We start from the raw sequence: 21592 nt of genomic DNA on the forward strand, positions 1-21592 counted from the left end.
GTAGACTGAGTAAAGAGATCCACCTTCACAAATATGGGTGGGCACCATCCAAACCACCAGGGCCCCAAATGGAACAAAAAGGCAAAGGAAGGGCAAATTCTCTCCCTTTGTGAACTGAGACATCCATCTTTTCCTGGCCTCAGACATCAGAGCTCCTGGTCCACAGATCTTCAGACTCCTTAACATACAACAGCAGTCCCCCAGTTCTCGGGCCTTTGGACTTGGACTGAATCATACCACCAGCTTTCCTGGTTCTCCAGCTTGCAAATGGCAGGGTTGTGTGATTTAGCTTCCATAACCTCATGAGCCTCTTATCTATATCTATGTCTATATCTATACCTATAACTATATCTCTGTCTATATCTATATATCCTATTCATTCTGTTTCTCTAGAGAAATCCTAATACAATAATGGCCCCGTAAGATATCCATATCCTAATCCCTAGAACCTATGAATGTTACTTTCTATGGCAAAGGGCTTTCGCAGATGTGTTTAAGTTAAGAATCTTGAGATGGGGAGAACATCTTGGATTATCTGGGTAACCCCTAAATGAAATAACATGTCCTTCTAGAAGGAGGCAGAGGGAGATTTGACTACACACAGAGGAGGAGAAGGAAATGTGACCACAGAGACAGAGACTGGGGTAATGCACAACCAAGAAATGCTGGTTCACCAGAAACGGGAAAAAGCAAGGAATGGCTTCTCCCCTAAAGCCTCCCCTGCTGATTTCTTGCCTTATGCCAGGGAAACTGATTTTGGACCTCTAACCTCCATAATTGTGAGAGAATAAATGTGTCCTGTTTTAAGCCTCCAAATTTGTGGTAATTTGTTACATCAGTCATTGGACACTAATACACAGCACTCCTGTGCTTCTATAGCTCACTATGTGTGCTTCCAATAGAGCCTGGTCACATTTTATTAATAATAACAGCATTTATCAAGCACTCAATAAGTGCCAAGCACTGAGATAAATGTATTAGAGGGTTTTTATTTAAACTTCATCACAACCCTATGAGATAGGTACAATTATATCCCCCATTCTCCAGAGTCAGAAAGTGAAGGTTAATAGGTTTGAACAAGGATAACTTGAGAAAAGATACAGCGCTGATAAGTAGCGGATCCAGGATTCAGACCACTGCACACAATTGTACACAACATTGCCTTTATGAATGGCAGCCCCTGGAGCATGCAGTGCACAGCCTCAAAACCAACCAGGGTAACCCAAGGTTTAAACTCACAAAGTGATTCAGTCCCCGTGCTTTTAGCACCTCTGCTCATGCTGTAGTCTCAATGCTTGTGTCCCTCCTCCCCCCACAAAAAAATCATGTTGAAATCCTAACCCTTAAAGGTAATGGTGTGAGTAGGTGGGGCCTTTGGGAAGTGATTAGGTCATGAGGGCAGAGCCCTAATGAATGGGATTAGTGCCCTTATAAAAGAGGCCCCACAGAGCTCTCAAGCCCCTTCTATCATGTGAGGGTACAACAAGAAGTCTGCAGCCCAGAAAACAGCCTTCAACCGACCATGCTGGGACCCTGACCTCAGACTTCTAGCCTCCAGAACTGTGAGAAATAAATTTCTGTTGTTTATAAGCTACCCAGTCTATGGTAGTTTGTTACAGCAGCCCACAAAGACTAAGATGGCTTATTTTCCACTTTTCTGATTATTTTTATGTCCTTCTACTATATTATCAATTCATTAAGACCAGAGACTTTGTATTTTCTCTTACTATTCTCAGATTATAAGACATTTAGGGCATCTAGGAGCTCATGAATAAATGAATGAATCTCTTCCCTCAGAGGCAGTGAATCCTAAAAAACCACAAGGGATTTAAGAAAGAATTCAGAGGCAAGGAAATAAGCTATTTTCTTTCTTTCTTTTCCATTAAGAAGAATGATTGTCAAATTGGACAGGACATAATAAACATTTCTGCAGAAACTGGAGAGTGAGTTTTAATTAAGCAATAGATATTCATCTGGGCAATTTAAATAAGTTCAAGTCTCTGGGACCAGATAAATGAAACCTCAGAACACTGACGACACTTCCAGAATGGATACTGATTAGTGATCTATGATGACAAGTGAGAAAATGCCCTCCCCCCCTCAAATTTAGATAGACAAGTGTTCTCCATGGTTTTCCAATAGGAAGAACAAGTAACTAGAAATAAGTAGCTTTTGTCACCAGTGGCCTGGATCACACGAGTCTTACTGGATCCATGTTGGCCTGAATGAATCCACCTGTGATGTACAGAAGGGGTTCTGTCCCTGGCCTAATGCTGTTGAGTTTGTTATCAGTAGTTTGAATGGAAATTTATTTATCGAAATGGTTTTTCCTAAGGTGAGAAGAGAGTTAAAATATTAAAGGACAGAGTAGGATTCAGAATAAAGTCTGGGACAAAGACCAAAATCAGCAAAATTCAATTCAATAAGAATATGTGAACATTTTTCCCATTTAGATTTTTTTCACAGCACAGGCCTAACATGGGAAAGAACTGATAAGAAGTGAAAATGATGGGCAGTATTAGACAGCCACATCCAGAATACGAGTCAACAGTATAATGCAATTCCTTTTTTTTTAAGTAGTACAATTCTAGGCCTTGTTAAGAGAAAAACGGTGTCCAGAAGAAAAGCAAGCAAAATCTGATTATCTCTGCACCGGTCAAAACTCATCTGGAGAACCGTGGCCAGTCTCAGAACTGTTCTTTCGGAAGGAGATGGACAAGCCAGGATTCAAAACTTGATTTTATTTGGAGGAAAGAGACTGCAGTGATAGGAAGGCAGGGAACACACAGTAAAAGAGCCACACGTGAATGGAGTGAGGGCACCTGGGGTATCTAGTCCAGAGGAAAGGAGACCCAAAAGGAACTGTCTTCTTTAAAGAGAAGCAATTTATGACAAAAAAGCAAAACTTATTTTGTGTTGCTCCCTATGACAAAACTAGGATCAATGCATAGGAAGAGGCAAGTCTGTATTCAACACAAAGAACGTTCAAAGAGTTAGAACGCAATTGTTCGTAACATTTTGAATATATTGTTCTCAGTCAGCCCCTCCACTAAGGACATATGGTCTGTAATGGCACAGAGGAACATTTTTTAATAGTTATGTATTTTAACGTGCATTTTTTAATGTTTTAAATTTTTCATTGTTGATAGAAAATTTTCCCTTATAAAAATTAATTTGAGTAAAATAAGTGACTCGATTTGGACAAAAAAAGTTAAGTAACTAACAAATGGTATGCAGACAGGGCAAATCACTGAGGCAGTATGCAAATAACTACAGCTTAGGAAACACTGCTGTAGGTTGTGGTATTTCATCTTCAATGTTTTTAAACTTCTGTTCCAGGATCTATCTCCTGCTGAGGAAATGCCTGTCGCATAGTTTTAAATGACTCAAGTATTTATTAATAGAGAGGAAGAGGGAGATAAGGAAAATAAGACAAAGAAGGGAAAAGGGATGAATGACTTGATACTCCAAGCACATCAGTGTGCCTTGTTTACCTTTAGAGTTCACATCATATTGACACTAAATCGGGAGGAATTCAGGGCACCGGGGCCAAAAAATAAATAGAAAGGAACCTAGAGAGGTTAAAAATAAGGTCAGGAAGTAACAAAATGAAACAACTGGGAAAACAGAAACAAATATATATCTAGTGATAAATAATCTGACACACAAATATTCAGTGGGTGGGAAAAACCTAGACATTCCAAGGAAAGACATGCTGGTGATGCCAGGGTCTTTCTAGAACCTTATGGCAGAGACAAAAGTAACAAAGATGGTCCTTAGCTCTCAGGCATATCCCACCAACCCCTCTTCCTTAGCCTCTGAATGTCTGCCCTTCCCACCTGCCCCACCAGCAGCAGCCCAACACGGCAGCATTCTGTCCACAGGACATTTCGAAATCAGGGTCTAAATATTATTTAAAATTGATCGTGAAGAACAAAATATCTACCGTCTCATTTTTTAACTTCCAATGCCCCCTCATCCTAGGGAGCAATACAACCCAAGCAAAAACAATCAAGGTCAGATATCCTTTATTCTGCATTGCCAACACCTGCCACTGGGGGCTCCAGAGTGTCTTTAGCATCTACCCCTTCCTTTCTATCTCCCTCATCAAGGTTGCCTTCGTTAAGTACACTATCATCTCTCAGCTTGACTTGTTGCTCTGCAGGCTCTGACCCCTTCCACATAACTTCAGTACACGTGGCCAAGGTTTTGTTTGTTGTTCTCCATTCCCTCCCCTCTTCAGACCCTTACAGTGATTTCTTATAAAACTAAATGTCGGGACTTCCTTGGCGGTCCAGTGGTTAAGACTTCACCTTCCAGTGCAGGGGGTGCGGGTTCCATCCCTGGTGGGGGAGCTAAGATCCCACATGCCTCTCAAACAAAAAAATCAAAACATAAAACAGAAGCAGTATTGTAACAAATTCAATAAAGACTTTTAAAAAACAATGTACCACATTAAAAAAAAATCTTTAAAAAAAATCTAAATATCTAGTGATGAATAAAACCCCTTCACCAGAGTACTACAGCAATCTCACATATCACATTTTCTTCTAAGTAAACATATTTTGTCTATCACAGAGAAATAGTTTAATGTCATTAAAATAATTTCGGTTATAAAGTTGAAAGTCCTAAACTCTAGTCTTGGTTGTCCCACTTACTAGTTCTGTGATCCTGGGTGAGTTATTAACTTCTTCATATTTCAAAGAATTGTTACATAATGTCTGTAAAGAGCTTTATACTACACTCGATCCCCTGTAATATAAATATATGCATATTTATATACTAAATATTAAAAATAGCTTTCTACAAACATGTTATTTGTTTAGAATCATGGGTAGTACAAAGCTCTTACCAACATGTCATTTCTTTAGCACTTGGTTATTTGCTGCCTTATAATTGTTCCCTTGTTTCATGTGTGTTTTGTCTCCAAGCTTGATTTCATACTTGTGTGAGGCTGCTTACATCACTTACACTTTATTGTATCTTCTGCAGTGCCTTAGTTGGTTGACTGAGTCCACTGCTTTATCCCATTTTTGACCCAGTAGCTTCCCTTAACCTTGACCTTCTACCTCATCAATGTCTTCCCCTCCTTTAGGAAGCCTTCCTAGAGCTTCTGAAAGAGAACTGGTGGGTTTTCTAACATATGATCCCCTAAGCAGAGTAATTTGCAATGTGGATTTATTTATAATCTGAGGATGGTCTTAGTATAGACAGAACATGTAAGCAATGATGATGATCCCCAGAAAGCTGAGAGATGATGAAATCAAATATATACAGAGAAAGACTCTAGCAAGGTCCAAAATCTATCTGTGGTCACCACTGTCTAGGGTGGGTGTTCTCCAAACTACTGTCTTAAATGTTTGGTTAATGGGCCTGTATGGATATTTAGATATCATAGATATATATATACACATATGTTTATATTTATATCTCATGCTCCTAAGCCTTAAGAATTATAAAATTAACAAACTGGCTCTGATCTGATTTCGTCCTTGACAAGAGACTTACTTAAGCTTTCCAAGTAGTTTTCATATAGAGTGAATTTTCTGGTCAAACGAACAGGAAACATCAGGTCTGCACAATTGTTTTATTTCTGGTTGTAAAAACTGGCATGCTTATACAGCAATCTCTCATAAGTTCATATAGCATAATATTGGCCTTCTCAAGTCCTTTCAGCTCTGGATCACTCAATGGGAGATTCATAGAAAACAATGGACTAGAAGCTAGCATAATGATTTTATCAAAATAATATCACCCTATGGAGTCCTGCCTGGGAGATGGTCAGTCAACATCCCTTCCAGAGTTATCCCTCTGTCTCCTCCCTCAAAGCACAGTTATAATGGAATGAGTTTACATGGTTCAAATTACAACAGGTTCCATGAATTAACTTTTAAAGCTATTTGCTTAAACAGCCTGGGGAGTTAAAGTAGCTAGTGTAGACACAGAGACACGAAACACATCTACTGTGGAAGATAAAGGGAAACCAAAGAAGCTTGTTACTCTGCAAACCAGAAAAAGATTGAGGTCTAATTTCTCAGACTTAAATGTGCCTTTGAGTCATGAGGGGATCTTGTAAAAATGCAGATTTTGATTCAAAAAAGGCTGGGATGGGGCCTGAAAGGCTGTGTTTCTAACAAGCACCCAAGCGATGGCAGTGCTGCAGGCAAGGACCTGACTTGGAGGAGCAAGGGCAGAGAATTTAAGCTACGTAGCAGTGTTCGGAGGTAATATAAACACAGGCACTTTGTCTCTTTCAACAACTCAGCTAGAGAGCACCAAAGTAAAGTTATCACAGTTAAGAAGTGATATAATACATTTTGTATTAGTATTTCTAGTTTTTACTAGAAATTATATTTACAAGAGAATAGTTTTCTTTTGTATCCATTCTTATCAGGTCCCAAGAGTGGGAGTGAAGTGGTTTATGTTCTCTGACAGGTTTATGTGCTTAAGCTGTGGGCTTTGCTCAGCTACCTCCAAACACATACCCCAGGAGCAGGGACCAGAGCAGGGCTGATAGCCTCCTTAGCATGTCCTCTAAAGCTCCAAATACCTAACGATGATGGGAAGGGACTCTCACAGCTTCTCAGATCATTCTGTGCACTTTTCTAGCACTTTCTGGAAACTTACCACAACACCAACAGTCAGGCCCTAGCGGAACAAAGTACCTTCATTCAAAACCTGCTATGTGTCCTAGAACAAAAAATTTCACAATTTGTATGGAAACACAAAAGACCCTGAATAGCCAAAGCAATCTTGAGAAAGAAAAATGGAGCTGGAGGAATCAGGCGCCTGGACTTCAGACTATACTACAAAGCTACAGTAATCAAGACAGTATGGTACTGGCACAAAAACAGAAATATAGATCAATGGAACAGGATAGAAAGCCCAGAGATAAACTCACACACATATGGTCACCTTATATTTGATAAAGGAGGCAAGAATATACAATTGAGAACAGACAGCCTCTTCAATAAGTGGTGCTGGGAAAACTGGACAGCTACATGTAAAAGAGTGAAATTAGAACACTCCCTAACACCATACACAGAAATAAACTCAAAATGGATTAAAGACCTAAATGTAAGGCCAGATACTATCAAACTCTTAGAGGAAAACATAGGCAGAGCACTCCATGACATAAATCACAGCAAGATCATTTTTGACCCACCTCCTAGAGAAATGGAAACAAAAATAAGCAAATGGGACCTAATGAAACTTTAAAGCTTTTGCACAGCAAAGGAAACCATAAACAAGACGAAAAGACAACCCTCAGAGTGGGAGAAAATATTTGCAAATGAAGCAACTGACAAAGGATTAATCTCCAGAATATACAAGCAGCTCCTGCAGCTCAAATCAAAAAACAACCCAATCCAAAAATGGGCAGAAGACCTAAACAGACATTTCTCCAGAAAAGATATACAGATTGCCAACAAACACATGAAAAGATGCTCAACATCACTAATAATTAGAAAACTGCAAATCAAAACTACAATGAGGGGCTTCCCTGGTGGCACAGTGGTTGAGAGTCTGCCTGCCAATGCAGGGGACACAGGTTCGTGCCCCAGTCCGGGAAGATCCCACATGCCGCAGAGTGGCTAGGCCCGTGGCCCATGGCCCGTGACCCATGGCCGCTGAGCCTGCACATCCAGAGTCTGTGCTCCGCAACGGGAGAAACCACAACAGTCAGAGGCCCGCGTACCAAAAAAAAAAAAAAAACTACAATGAGGTATCACCTCACACCAGGCAGAATGGCCATCATCGAAAAATCTACAAACAATAAATGCTGGAGAGGGTGTGGAGAAAAGGGAACCCTCTTGCACTGTTGGTGGGAATGTAAATTGATACAGCCACTCTGGAGAACAGTATGAAGGTTCCTTAAAAAACTAAAAATATAACTACCATATGACCCAGCAACCCCACTACTGAGCATATATCCTGAGAAAACCATAATTCAAAAAGAGTCATGTACCACAATGTTCATTGCAGCTCTATTTACAATAGCCAGGACATGGAAGCAACCTAAGTGTCCATAGACAGATGAATGGATAAAGAAGATGTGGCACATATATACAATGGAATATTACTCAGCCATAAAAAGAAACGAAACTGAGTTATCTGTAGTGAGGTGGATGGACCTAGATTCTGTCATACAGAGTGAAGTAAGTCAGAAAGAGAAAAACAAATACCGTATGCTAACACATATATATGGAATCTAAAAAAAAAAATGGTTATGAAGAACCTAGGGGCAGGTCAGGAATAAAGATGCAGACTTACTAGAGAACGGATTTGAGGACACGGGGAGGGGGAAGGGTAAGCTGGGAAAAAGTGAGAGAGTGGCATGGACATATAAACACTACCAAATGTAAAATCATTAGCTAGTGGGAAGCAGCCTCATAGCACAGGGAGATCAGCTCTGTGCTTTGTGACCACCTAGAGGGGTGGGATGGGTGGGTGGCAGGGAGATGCAGGAGGGAGGAGATATGGTGATATATGTATATGTATAGCTGATTCACTTTGTTATAAAGCAGAAACTAACTAACGCGTCACTGTAAAGCAATTATACTCTAATAAAGATGTTAAAAAAAAAACTTGCTTTGTGCTCTAAACAGGGCATTTTCTAAGGTGGCTAAAAGAACCATGGATTTCAGGATATGCAGCCCTCAATTCCCTTTCCATATCTGCCCCTAAAGTTTTCAACAAAGTTAGGCCTCCTGTAGAAAGTGACAGCCACAGAAAAAAATGAAGATAATAAGCAACTAGGTGATGCACCCAAGTAGGATGGGGGATGGAGTGTTTTTGCCTTTAGTGTAGAAATATCTTATTTAATTATTAAAGTCCTGCTTTATTATACAGTTCAGTATTTTTCTCTCTACAGTTTGCAGCCCATTGGTGAACCTTGAAATCATTTTCATGGTTCAGAACCAGGCTGTTTTAAAAATGCAGTAGACCAGGGTGCAACGCAGTTCAAAGGGGAAGTATCATTTAATGAAATGTCTCAGTTACACCTGTCTATGTACTGAGCTATATTGTAAAGTACATTTCTTACTATGCATCATAATCAAAAATTTGAAAAATCACTGAACTATAGCTTGCTTTATGGTAGAGGAGGGTTTTTTTAGAGCCATCATTGTTTTTAATCTATTTATTTTTACTATATTCACCTGGCATTGCCTTAGCTAGATAAGGTCATAGCGAGTAGCCTTTTCAGAAATTTCACTGCCCTTTCCACTATAAATTCCTTGAACTCATATAGCATGCTTAAGCCATATGCATTATATATACACATATAATATTAAATTCCTATAGATCATGTGTCATACTAATAGACCAATTTAATTGACATTCTGAACTATTCCTGGGTATTATACACCAAATTCCCTACATCCAGTCAATTGCTGGGAGCACCTCACAGCTTTCAAGTTACAAGGGCACCATCTTCTGGTGAAATATTTTCTTTGTTGGGCCGATATTAAAGAGCTACCAAAAAATGTCCTGATTTTTCAAGCAAAAATTGCAATTGACATCATATATACATTGATATTCTTTAGAGCTTTTTACTTCATTCAGGAGTTTCACTCCATTCCCAATCTGAGAAAGGTCTTTCTATTCCTCAGCAGTGAGAGGAGCTAGTCTGTCCTTCCTGACTTTCCGTTACACTAGGCTGGTTTCAAGTTTCAGCTCCTCCTTGAATTCCAGCCTGCTGAGACTTCCCTCTAGAATCATCCAAAATGGAGCCTCTCACAGCCTACCCTCTGAGATGTTCAGGGCCCAAAGCAAAGGTATTTGCAGTTTTGCTGTCTATGGTTCTATGTACAGTAATGTTATTTCTTCTACAACTAAAATTCCTAAAACCTAAAATCAACAGCTTTTATACATTTGAAGTGAAAGATGCAAATGGAAGAACGGTTTCTCTGGAAAAGTTTAAAGGCAAAGTAAGTTGTATCTTCTGATTTTTATTTCTGTTGTTTGTCCGTGTTCTCTGCTTATTCTCTTAATAGTCCATTTTTCACTGTTAAACGGTCATATTATAATTTAGTCTTCAATGTAATGTTATTAGTATATCACTTTAGCCATCAGAGCTCTCAGTTTATATACTTCTAACTGATAACTGATTATGTTAACTGTTTGCTTTAAGTGATGGATCAATACTTTAAGTTGCTTAGGAAATTCTTAGAGTTAGTAATGTGAATATGGAGTATTCCATATAATGTGAATATGAAAGTATTAATTCCATAATCTAACAACATTAAAAAGTACTCTATCAATAATCATATTTTATCTTTTATTTTTTAAAAAAAAACTTTAGTTGAGTACATAGGGCTTTTTCAATGGTCGTGATTTTTCAGAGTTTTAACTCACGCATCCATGTTATGATTTTCAGCAGAATTGGGTATATCTAAAAATATGAGATAACCATCTATCAAAGGTTGTATTCCTCCAAAATGGTTTAGGATTTTAACTACTTGCAAATATTTTTTTTAATCTTTTATTTGCTTCACTTTCCGGTTGGATTTTTTCTTTTTCCGGGAGGTTGCACTAGTTGTAAACGTGGCTAGTGACTGCCAACTCACAGACAGAAATTACTTAGCACTGCAGGAACTGCACAAAGAGTTTGGACCATTCCACTTCAGCGTCTTGGCTTTTCCATGCAATCAGTTTGGAGAATCGGAGCCCCGCCCAAGCAAGGAAGTAGTATCTTTTGCAAGAAATAACTTCGGAGTAACGTTCCCCATCTTCCACAAGATTAAGATTCTAGGACCTGAAGCAGAACCTGCATTTAGATTTCTTGTTGGTAAATATCTACCTTGTCTCGCCAATTTAATGTTTTTAATTGCTTTTCATTTTTAAAACAAATATACCAGGACAATACATTCATTTGAAATGTTTTAGTGGGAAAGTTTTATAAAACTATCAAAGAGCTAGATTCTCATCCTTTGTGACTTTCTATAAGTTATGCTTCCCTGAAATCAATGTTTTAACATCTTGGATGGCAAAATAAATCTACTCCAGTGTATTTTATTTTTATGATCATTTTCCTGAAGAATTTACTTTAAGTGTGGTCATGGCTATTTTCACAAAATATTTCAATTCTCATTTAACTAACATGTGGGCAAATATCCCTCCCCAATATTAAAGCTATACGTCCCACATCAATTTTGCTGAGCGTCATTAGTTGAACTTATCTTTGTGGTTATTTTTATGTTGCCTTACTTATCTAAGATATTATCCTCAAGGGTAAATAATATCTGTTTGCCAGGTGGTTTTTGGCAAAATTCAAAACAATATATCTTGATTTTTTTTGGAGGAGGGTAGTGTTAGTCTATCTCTGTAATTAAGCTAGCTACAGAAACCTATTTAAAGATTTTCCAGCATAAACGTGGTGCAGTATAGTGACTAAAAGCCAAACTTTGGCCCCAGTCTGTGTTGAAACCCCTGCTCCTTTACTTTTACTGGGTGGCATTAGGCACATACTTTCTCTGTGCCCGTTTCCTCGTTTGTAAAATGACGTTATCAATAGTATCTACCCCCTAAGATTGCCTGGAGGATTAAGTGTGTTAATAATAAAAGTAAAGTACTTATTCACATACAGCTTACACTGTGGCAGACACTATTCTAAAGGACATTCAGCTCATGTCCTCTCATCTAACTTATATAGATAACAGCCTCAGTCATTTTCACTGTGGGTAATTTAAGTTTTGCTAAAACCATGACCTCATCCAGGCAATCAAGCTTCCAATCAAACAAACCAGCTAATGATGTCCTATAATATTTCATTTAAGTATGAAATCAGAATCATCCAAAAACATTATATTCAGTTTCTAGGGAAAGTCAATATAATGCCTAACACCACAAATAGCAACTAGAGTGAGGTCTTCATTCCTTTTATTTCCAGGGTGCACGGGAAAAAAAAAGCCAGAGCATGTGCCCTGTAATCATCTCTCAATTACAGCAGGCAAATACTTGGGCACAATAGCTCCTAGGTTCTTCCCCTCTGTCACTAAGAAAGCTTCTGAAACTCCACTTACCCTGTGTGATCAAAACATAACAGTGATTTAAGGTTTCACTAAAGTTAGATGAAGCTCCAGAGACAAAGATTATGAGTTGACGGCCAAATGAAAATTAGATCTTTGAAAACTGGCCACAATGGACAGTACCTGATCATGCACTCACAAACAAGATGGCTCTGTACAGGTGTACAGGTTGTCCACTAAACAGGAGTAAGGAGGCAAACGGGGGCTGAAACACAGGCAAGTGCAAGGTATGTGCCGAGGGACTGTCCCCACCTGGAAGGGTATCTTTTTCTAATTCACACGAAGATGTTACACTGACTAGAGAGAGCCCTGCCCTGATGGGCATTATCTTTAAAAACACATTTTCCATCATAAAAATGGCTATTTTTCAAAGCGATTTTAAGAAGGCTTTAGTTAATAATATGATGTTCATACCAAGTCACTGATGTTTGAGCTAATCAGCAACACTATTAAAAATGAAATAACCAGTGTAAATGCTTGGCACAGTACACAGAATAAAACACATATAAGTAAATATTAGGCTACTTTTCATTCATTATTTTTAACCTGTGCTCCCGCATTTGTTCTGTCCCCAGCATAAAGCAAAGTATCCCTCAATTTTAAAAACTCTAGGCAGTGTGTTCCTTCTACCTACCTCATCAGCAACGTTTTTGAAAGGATAGTTAACATTTGTTTTCTCCACTTCCCTGTCTCTGCTTCCTTCTTAGATCACTGTGTTTGGCCTCACTCCATAACTCTCCTGAGCCTGGGGGGTCTCGCTGCCTGTGACTTCTACTCTGGCCCCTTCTCTTCCTCCCTTGCAGGTTCCTCTTTTCCTCCACCCTTAACGCTACTGATCCTCAGGATTCTGCCACATCCACATGGGCTCTCCTTATTCTGTCCCCTTTCCCTGGGTGAGCCCTTGCTCTTAAGCTCCGAAGCCTCCTCTGATTGGGTGTCCCACATAACCTGAATCTCCTTGTGTACAAAAATGAATTTGTCATCTTCCTCCTAAAATCTGTTTGCTTTGCCATGTTCCCTATTTTAACAGCACGAGCTCTGCAAATAGGAAGGTCTAGATATCAATCCAGGCTCTACCACTCACTAGCATGTGACTGTGAGTCCAGGCCTCCATTTGTCTCATCTGCAAAATGGGGATAATAATAATATCCAATGTTTACAGGGTTGCTGTAAAGATTAAAGGAGAGGATCCATTTAAAGCACTGAGCATACATTACTAGGCACATAATAATTATATTTTTTCTCATGTTAGTCAATAATAATGCACACAAATCCTGTATGATATAAATAGAAAAAAACTTCTACATTTCTTACCTAAATTAAGATGTATCAAAGGATATCTACAATTATTTAGAATTCCTTACTATATAACATACAACAATATTAAAAACATATATATATTTACTATAAAAAGTAATCCATACATTCCTATTACCAAAGACATTTAGAACATCACTTTATCTTTAAAAAAATGTTAAGAAACTGAAAGTTTTCACCTAGTGACAGGGTAAATTTTTTGTGGTGGAGATCAACAAATCTAAAATAAACTAATTTATTTCATTTCTTGATTCTAGGTCAGTAGAATCATCAGTGAAGTCACCAAGTATTTCTATAAATCTGTTTACACAAACTTTGAGTTGTTTTGTTTGGGTGTTTTGCTTTTTGTTTAGTTTGGTTTTTGAAATGATGACAATACTAGAACTTGATTCTAAAGTTGTAATTTATGCAGATACTAACAAAAATGAAAATCTTGAAAAAGAATTTACTCATGAAAATATATTCTCATATTTTAGATTCGTCAAACAAGGAACCAAGATGGAATTTCTGGAAGTATCTGGTCAACCCTGAAGGTCAAGTTGTGAAATCTTGGAGGCCAGAGGAACCCATTGAAATCATCAGGCCTGAGATAGCAGCTCTGATTAGACAAATGATCATAAAAAAGAAAGAGGATCTATGAAAATGCCATTGAATCATTCTAAGGCAATAGTCAGAATACAGAAATGTCTCCGTGAGGGTTTGATCCCATTTTAAATACTCTGACAATTAAATGTGGCACTGAAGGATGACTTTCCTTTTATGTTATCTTGTCAGTGACTGGTAATGAATGTCCCCACGATAGAGATGTTACCTAAAGCAAAAATGAAGAGTAGCCAAAGACTCTAAATGAAATATATTAAATACTTCATCTGACCACACTAAATAATTCAGAATACAGTCACCAATGTGCTTCAATATCCTATTGTCTGACTTGACATTTTCTAGTATCATTCTTGATGGAAATGCCAACACACTAGACCACTGTTTGAATTCAAGACACTGTGTGACATTTCCAGAGTAACTAGTTATAAATGATTATTTTTATGTAATAAAAAACAAAATAAACATTGAAAATGTGAAATATAGATTCTAATCCTTATGTATTTTTATTTGTTTCAGGTACAGGATTTTGGGGGTTTTTTTAAGTACAGGTTCATGGTATGTTTTTCTACACCTGGCCAAATAGTCACTTATAAGTGACATTATCACAACATTTGAAAAAGCCTTCATCTTTCTCAATATTTATTATTTTCTAGAAGCAACTCAAATTCCATAATTAGAATATTAACACTTGAGTCAGTCTGTATTTTTGAGTGAAAATCCCAAGTGTAAGAAAAAAGCCATGAGTATATGATCATTCAGCTTGATTCCCCTTCAGGTTAATTTTGATAAATTCGTTACACGTTAATTCCTTACAGGTTTTGGTTAATTCTTTACAGGTTAATTCCTTACAGGTTCCTTACAGGTTAATTTTGGTTGCTAATCTAGTCAGACTAGATTAGCCATTTGGAAAGAATTCAATGCTGCATCATTCTCATGGCTGTAGTAAGAAGAATCAACTGCAAACAGTCAAAACTCTTAACGAAGAAAAGGGAGTGATTGCAACTACATGAGTCTTAGAAACATCAGCAACCACTGAGCCTTTCGATAGAGCCACAACATACCTTTTCTCCCAAAGTCCTGATCTTTACATTTTGTCAGCCTTCTAATTATTGGAAAAAAAGCAACCTGCCAAGTTGATGAAGGTTAATTATTGCCCCATGAAATATATATTCATTTCATAAAGGAGTTAAACAGGAATACTGGAGCCAAAAACCAGTGTGAAAAAACAGTCATGTAGAATTTGGCTAAGAAGGAAGACCCAAGCTAAATAACTGTGAATTGGCTCTCCAATTCTGACCTGATGAGTGAAAGTGAAGATATTTTTTTTATGGTGAAATCAGTAGTGCCACCTCAGTAATTCTGCAAAAGTGTTTAAAGTTCTTAAAAAAATCAAATATATTTCCCGGAATACCTTCTACTTCAACATAGATGTCCAACCCCCAGCTCTGAATGTATTTAGTAAGCTCTCTGATGGGGGTGGAGGTGTGGTTCCCCTCAGGTCAAGAGGATGTGCAGAGGCACCTCAAGAATAGCAGTCAATATGGTTAAAATAGTATGTTTTATATTATGTGACTTTTACCACAATAAAAAAGACATAAAAAAAAAAAAAGAATGGTGGTCACTGTGTGAGCAAAGCCCGCTTCTACCTCTCACCAGCGGCAGGTCCTTGGGCCAAGCTCGACTACTTTTCAGTTTCCTCACCTATAAATTGGGGGTGGGGTCAAAGTGAACAAAAAGCCCCTTCCAAGTTCCCAAGGGCTTTCAAGTGATCAGGAATCAGTACTAACCTGGATTGTTGTTGAAGAAATGGAAGCCACCTCACTAGTCTATCTGTCTTTTGCAAGCTTGCCCCAAAAATGCCTGTTAGCAGTTTGAATTCTGGGCCTCTAAGCAAAATTTTATTTAGGATAATCCCTCCAAGTGTTGCTTCTGGAGCACTCTTGCTGTTTACCCCCGCTTACGACTTCCATGAATTCATATCAGCGCTCCAGGACGGCTGGGGTGTTTATGTGCTCACAGTCAGGGTGTGAGCAGAAGTGTATCTGCCAGCACCACAGAGGTTACGTAGACACCCCACTGCCAGATAGAGAGTAATGAGCTGGGGGACGACCAGGACTGTCCCAGAGAACGCAGTTGAGGTGTCCATCCTGCCCCAAATCACTAGTTCTCTCCAAAGCCATAAAAAGTGGGTTTTTCACTTATATATCTCCAAACTTGGTTGCCTTATTCAACCTATAATTTCTGCTAGGTTAGGCTTGATTCTCTCCTCTTGCCCCTCTGAGTATGCAGGGAAGGCAGGTAGGGATTTGAAAGTGTGTCATACAGGTGTCCATTCAGGGTTCTGTAACAACCAGGCTATGTGTGATGAAAGAGAGGAGAGCCATTTGCTGATGTGCCGCCACCCAGACCTCAAATGTCTCATATGAATACCGTCAGGCAAACACACAGAGAAAAAAAATGCATTTTTCTTGAACTAAGCACAATACCTTCCCTATCTCAGCATCAAGAAGTCTGGGACAGGGCTTCCCTGGTGGCTCAGTGGTTGAGAGTCCGCCTGCCGATGCAGGGGACACGGGTTCCTGCCCCGGTCCGGGAGGATCCCACGTGCCGCAGAGCAGCTGGGCCCTGGAGCCATGGCCGCTGAGCCTGCGCGTCCGGACACTGAGCCTGCGCGTCCGGAGACTGTGCTCCGCAACGGGAGAGGCCACAACAGTGAGAGGCCCGCGTACCGCTAAAAAAAAAAAAAAAAAGTCTGGGACATAAACTGCTACGAACTGCCTGAACTGAGAAGTATAACAAAAATAGTAGGCATCCCATAAAAGAGTATTCAGCAGTTGTCCTCCTGACAAAGGAAAGGGACAAAATCAAATGCTTTTATCTGTGGTTAATAATTCATTGACGAAGTTTGTTTTTGTTTGTTTTATTTGGGAAGTGGAGAGGAGTACTTCCTACTAACTTCTGATCATCATCTTATGGCAGATGTAAAAATACAGAGTGTTGGAGAGTGGAATAAATATGAATTTGCCTGAAATATTCCCAAAAAATTGTACTTCATTTTTGAAATTGCGTACTAATTATAGCATACCTATAGTATGTATATATGTACATATACATGATTCTTAATAACTATAGTATATATAGCATATATACAGTGATGACTGGTAAATGTTTAACAACCAAATCTCTGGAGGAGTCGTCCCAATTTGCAGCATTTGCAATTTCTATGGTGTGAATGCTCCCACATGGTCAATTTTAATCTACTAATGGTTTGATAACTGGCTTGTAAAATTTCTGAAAATTTAACAATCAATTCTCACAGACCAGGACAAGCTGGCTCCAGCACAACAAAATTTTTAAAATCAGACTTACGGTAATAAGGATCTCCACAGAGAAAAACCTAAAGCAAAAACATATCACATATACTCTTTATTTTTATTACAAATATATTATTTTGACAGGTTATATATAAATGTGGATGTATATGCAGTTATACTGAATTATGAAAAGCTGCTAACATTATAATATAATTATACATATAACTGTATAATCACACTATAATCTAACGACGTAACTGGATTGCCTGCAGGTAATTTCAAGTAGGAAAACACTCCAGTAAAAAATAAGAAAAAAAAATATATATATATATAGAGAGAGAGAGAGAGAGAGAGAGACAAAGTCTAAGAAGGAAAACAAAAACTAGTTCTCTACATTTATTTTCTTTAAACATATTAACTGTTTCAAGACTGCCCGATGTGAGCGGGAAGGTCTTGGGTGATCCCTGTACAAAATCATGTGTATTCCTGCTAACGTGTTCCTTTGAAAGAAAAATGTCATGTTTGGGTGCAGCTAACATGGGGACGCTCTGTATTTATCCCTCAGCTTGACTTCATGTTCCCCAGGGAATAATAAAATCCTAATAACTGTTATACCAAGAAACTAATACATCACACTTCTTCCCACTCTTCTTGTTCCCTCCTCCCTCTGAACGGTTAAGGCCACACCTTGCCAAGGGAAGCATTCTCTTTTGGGGGCAGAGGCTGGTGGGGGAGAGCCATTAAAGAGCACTGAGAAACTCGGACATTTTCCAGAGGGTGTGATGGGAAGCAATTACATCCCCAGCACCAGTGAACAGCAGTGGCTGCCCCCAGAGAAGATACTTCCAACCAGCTTTGCCTCCCTCCTCCTCTTTTTTTCAACCCACTTCCATCTTCTCTTCCTCTGACATCCCAAGTGTGGATCCCTCTCTTTCCTTCCACTCTTACGAAAACGTTTTCTTTTTGAATTTAAACATTTAATCACCTCCTTACCCATTGACCTCCTTGTTTATCTTTACTACACTCGATTCTTTCTTTCCTTTCTCATCATCTCAATAATAGGAACTGAACTATGTATTCTTTTTATTGAGTATAAATGTTGGCATTTTATGTCTTGCTCTTTAAAAAAAATTTTTTTAAGTAAAACACAAAGGACAAGCCTTCTAAATTTAGTAGGTTTTATTTTTATCAACAGATCAGTGATTTTCTATAGAAAATAACATGTTGAAATTTAACCTTAAAAAAAGATGAAAACAATATTTACATTAAAGGAATACTTAAACACAAAGATGCTGAAATGGAATGATACTAGGCAACAACAAAAAGAGGATGAGATTTGAAAGTAACAATATGCGTAAGAATCAAATTATAGTTACCTCTTTAACCCATGGTTCTAGAAATGTTTACATTTAAATAAGGTAAGAATTTAATTTTACCCATAACTTATAGTCCAATGCAGTAGAGAATGTGATACATTTCTCACTTCTCATTTAGGGTGTAAATAATTGACCAGACCACCAAAGTCAGTTCCATGAACTTGCTGCAAATGTTTATACAACCACAGTGTGTCTGGGACCCAGCACACACCTGACACGGCTCCATGAGTCAAAATGGCCTCCAAGGGAATGAGAAAATATTTTAAATTATATTGTGCGGTCAGTTCTCCCCCTTCACAAGCTAAATATCATGCTCTCTTCCAAACACTGTATGAGTCTGTGATTTTACAGAAAATGAAGACTCAAGGCAAATCTTCCAAACAATTTAGCCCCATCCCCTAACCCCCAAAATCCCCAATTCTCTTGATATTCAAGTGAAAATGTTTTAGTTGACTGACTCATCTGGAAAGTTACTTCAATTCTCCCTTTAGCTATACACACCCTTGGTAACTGAAACCTGCTCTAATGTCAAATTAAGAAACTAATGATCCAGAAAGAATTCTAAAGACTTAGTTGAAAGTTGAAAATTTGAGGAAACATTTTAGGTTTTCCATTCCAAATTGTCATTATATTCTAAATTTTATATTTAAAATAAATATATAATTTCACAAATACTTTAATACTGTCTACAAGTATTAGAGACTCCAGAATATTACCTGAAATTTTTAAAATAATTAATTGGAGTCGTTTCTTCAGCATTATAAAGCTGTTTGTTGTATTATAACTGAAAAGTAGTAATAAACATTATGGTAAAGAGTGACCCGGTTCATGGCAAAAAGTACACATACACACAAACATACACACATATTACTTACAGATTTAATTATACTCTGATGTTCATTGTACATGCAATGAGATAGCAGTTGCATGTTAGCTGATGCCATTCACATATTCAACCAGCTAACAATACACTGCCAACCCATCACACACAGGTAACCAGTGTACTTCGTTAACAAGAAGAATTTATCCAGAAGCAAGTGGCAGGGTAGTTGTGGCTGCTGAATTGACCCAAAGCAGCCAGCTAACAATACACTGCCTACCTGATTCAGGTCACCGCTGCTTTTCATGGCCCATAAAGTCACTGAGGCTAAATTTGTAACATGAAACAGTGGCAGAACTTTCATCTTAATAGTCACATTAAAGAAAACTTACAGGCAAAACCTGTTCCTCCAAAAATACTATAAGAAATAAAACCAATATTTTCTTTAATCTATGCAAAAACTTAAAAAGAAAACTTTCAAAATACTTCCACTTAGGTTTTACAAATTAAAGGCTCGGATACTGCTATACAAGTGAATTAACAAAGTTATACATAACTGTAGCTTTTCCCATTACTTCTATTTACTGACGAAAAGACCAGTTGTGTGTATCAGGTAGTCAAATATCTAGGAGCCATGGTGATACAAAAGGTAGGCAAGACAAATCTTCAGCTTTGTTTGGGAAAAATAAATATTAAAGTATTTAGGGAATTTTAGGAGTCAAATGTCATTTGTTTTCTCTGGCTACAAAGGCTATTAGTCATTGAATTCTGAAAGTTATGTGTTCAATTTATTGTGTCACCAATTAAATACAGAAAAATTTAAAGAAGGTCTAGAAAAAAATCTATAAAACTGGTGATGGTTTTGAAACTAAAATCTATAAGTAAAGACTAAAGGAATGTGAACTATTTAGCCTAGAGAGAAGCAAGGTGAATCCTGATAATTATTTACACTGATTACAAGAGACGCTAAAGGCCTTTGGGTTTGGACTTTCAAGGTGAAAAAGTACTACATGGGATCAACTGTTAAATTACTAACCTAAGGGCCGTAGATTATGCCACTTCTCCTCTTGACCACAAGATAGCACCATTTCCGTTTCTTTGGGGGGCAAGCTTATGAACACAACAGAGGGGAGTGCAACTAGCAACTGTTAAAATGAAATTATAACAGCCAGCTAAAGATGCACTGCCTACCTGACACATCCAAGCTTCATCTTTTGCTGTAGAGGCAAAAACTAGAACGTAACATTCAGATTAAAATGATTACCATTATTTGTCAGTCAGAGATCTTCAGTTTCTTACAAAAATGTTTCAATATATACTCTTTAATATATAGACTGTAGTTAGTGATAGTATGAGATTTTTTAAATTTTTCGTATTTTCAGACCAATTCATACTTCCAGCAAATATCTTTAGCAAGAATTAGTTTGTTCGAGGTCATATTCAAGACAGAGAACTGGAGTAAGCACTGGACACTCACCTTGGGAGAATCTTGAGCTCTCTTCTGTTTCATGTCTTTGGCGAGCACCCGCATGACCTCCTCCTTTGAAAATACAGACAACATATATGAATATAAACTGTTTAGGAAAATCATAATATTAGGCGTGGAATGTTTCTAGATCCTTACTTAGTCAAACTACATTCACTTTTCTTAGAAAGAAAACAGGCACCGCCAGAATATAACTAAATTACACAACTCAAAATTAAAATCAGGATTTAGAGTTTTGAACTACCTCTTGGTCCTAAACAGGTATTATAAACGGTGCCTTCGACAAGAAGTCCCTTTAGGGAGTTGGGGCGAGGAAACAAAAGGGCGTTACTCACCCATAGGATCTCTTCTTCGGTCCGGACCCTCCTCCGGGCGGTGCGCTCAAGTTTCCACTCCATCTCTGGAGGAGTTTGCCCTACCTGGCTGGAGAGTAGCCTCTCCTCGATCGCTTTTGGTTTTGCCCCCCAGGTCTAAGCCAGTCTTGACTCTTAATCATCAAACCTCTGGAGTCTTGTCCCCCAGGACGATCATATTTAACTCCTAACCTCCCATTTTTCCCCACTCCTCCCACCGCTCTCAGCGAGCTTTCCCCAGGGTACGGTTTAAAAAGCCGGCGGGGCGGCAGCCAGAGCGGGAATCCCCCTCTC

General features: G+C 38.3%; 2 protein-coding genes across 5 annotated transcripts in view; one reads left to right on the forward strand and one right to left on the reverse strand.

Annotated features, from left to right (window-relative positions):
* Window positions 1-21343, reverse strand: part of CDC20B (cell division cycle 20B) — a gene marked incomplete at both ends in the record, with an annotated part of 62572 nt that extends 41229 nt beyond the window's left edge. For all 3 annotated transcript variants that reach the window (XM_079916774.1, XM_079916773.1, XM_079916772.1), the window contains 2 exons: window positions 20937-20999; window positions 21281-21343. In XM_079916774.1, the coding sequence (XP_079772900.1) occupies window positions 20937-20999; window positions 21281-21343 (126 nt within the window). The remainder of the gene's footprint in view (window positions 1-20936; window positions 21000-21280) is intronic.
* GPX8 (glutathione peroxidase 8 (putative)) lies at window positions 9720-14363 on the forward strand. Of its 2 annotated transcripts, XM_079916775.1 has the most exons (3): window positions 9720-9929; window positions 10528-10789; window positions 13823-14363. In XM_079916775.1, the coding sequence occupies exons 1-3, from the start codon at window positions 9726-9728 to the stop codon at window positions 13984-13986; spliced, it is 630 nt and encodes a 209-aa protein (XP_079772901.1). In that variant the 5' UTR covers window positions 9720-9725; the 3' UTR covers window positions 13987-14363. The 2 variants fall into 2 exon arrangements, with proteins under 2 accessions (XP_079772901.1, XP_079772902.1); XM_079916776.1 differs by lacking the exon at window positions 10528-10789.
* Window positions 21344-21592: the final 249 nt, after the last annotated feature.

Source organism: Stenella coeruleoalba, assembly GCF_951394435.1.
Source record: "Stenella coeruleoalba genome assembly, chromosome: 3".
Classification (NCBI taxonomy): Eukaryota; Metazoa; Chordata; class Mammalia; order Artiodactyla; family Delphinidae; genus Stenella; species Stenella coeruleoalba.

Excerpts from the sequence above, each read along its gene's own strand:
- GPX8 (XM_079916775.1), top strand. The coding sequence starts at position 9,726 with ATGGAGCCTCTCACAGCCTACCCTCTGAGATGTTCAGGGCCCAAAGCA. Across the intron at positions 9,930-10,527 it reads TGGAAAAGTTTAAAGGCAAA|GTTGCACTAGTTGTAAACGT; the intron begins GTAAGTTGTATC and ends TTTTTCCGGGAG. Across the intron at positions 10,790-13,822 it reads TGCATTTAGATTTCTTGTTG|ATTCGTCAAACAAGGAACCA; the intron begins GTAAATATCTAC and ends CTCATATTTTAG.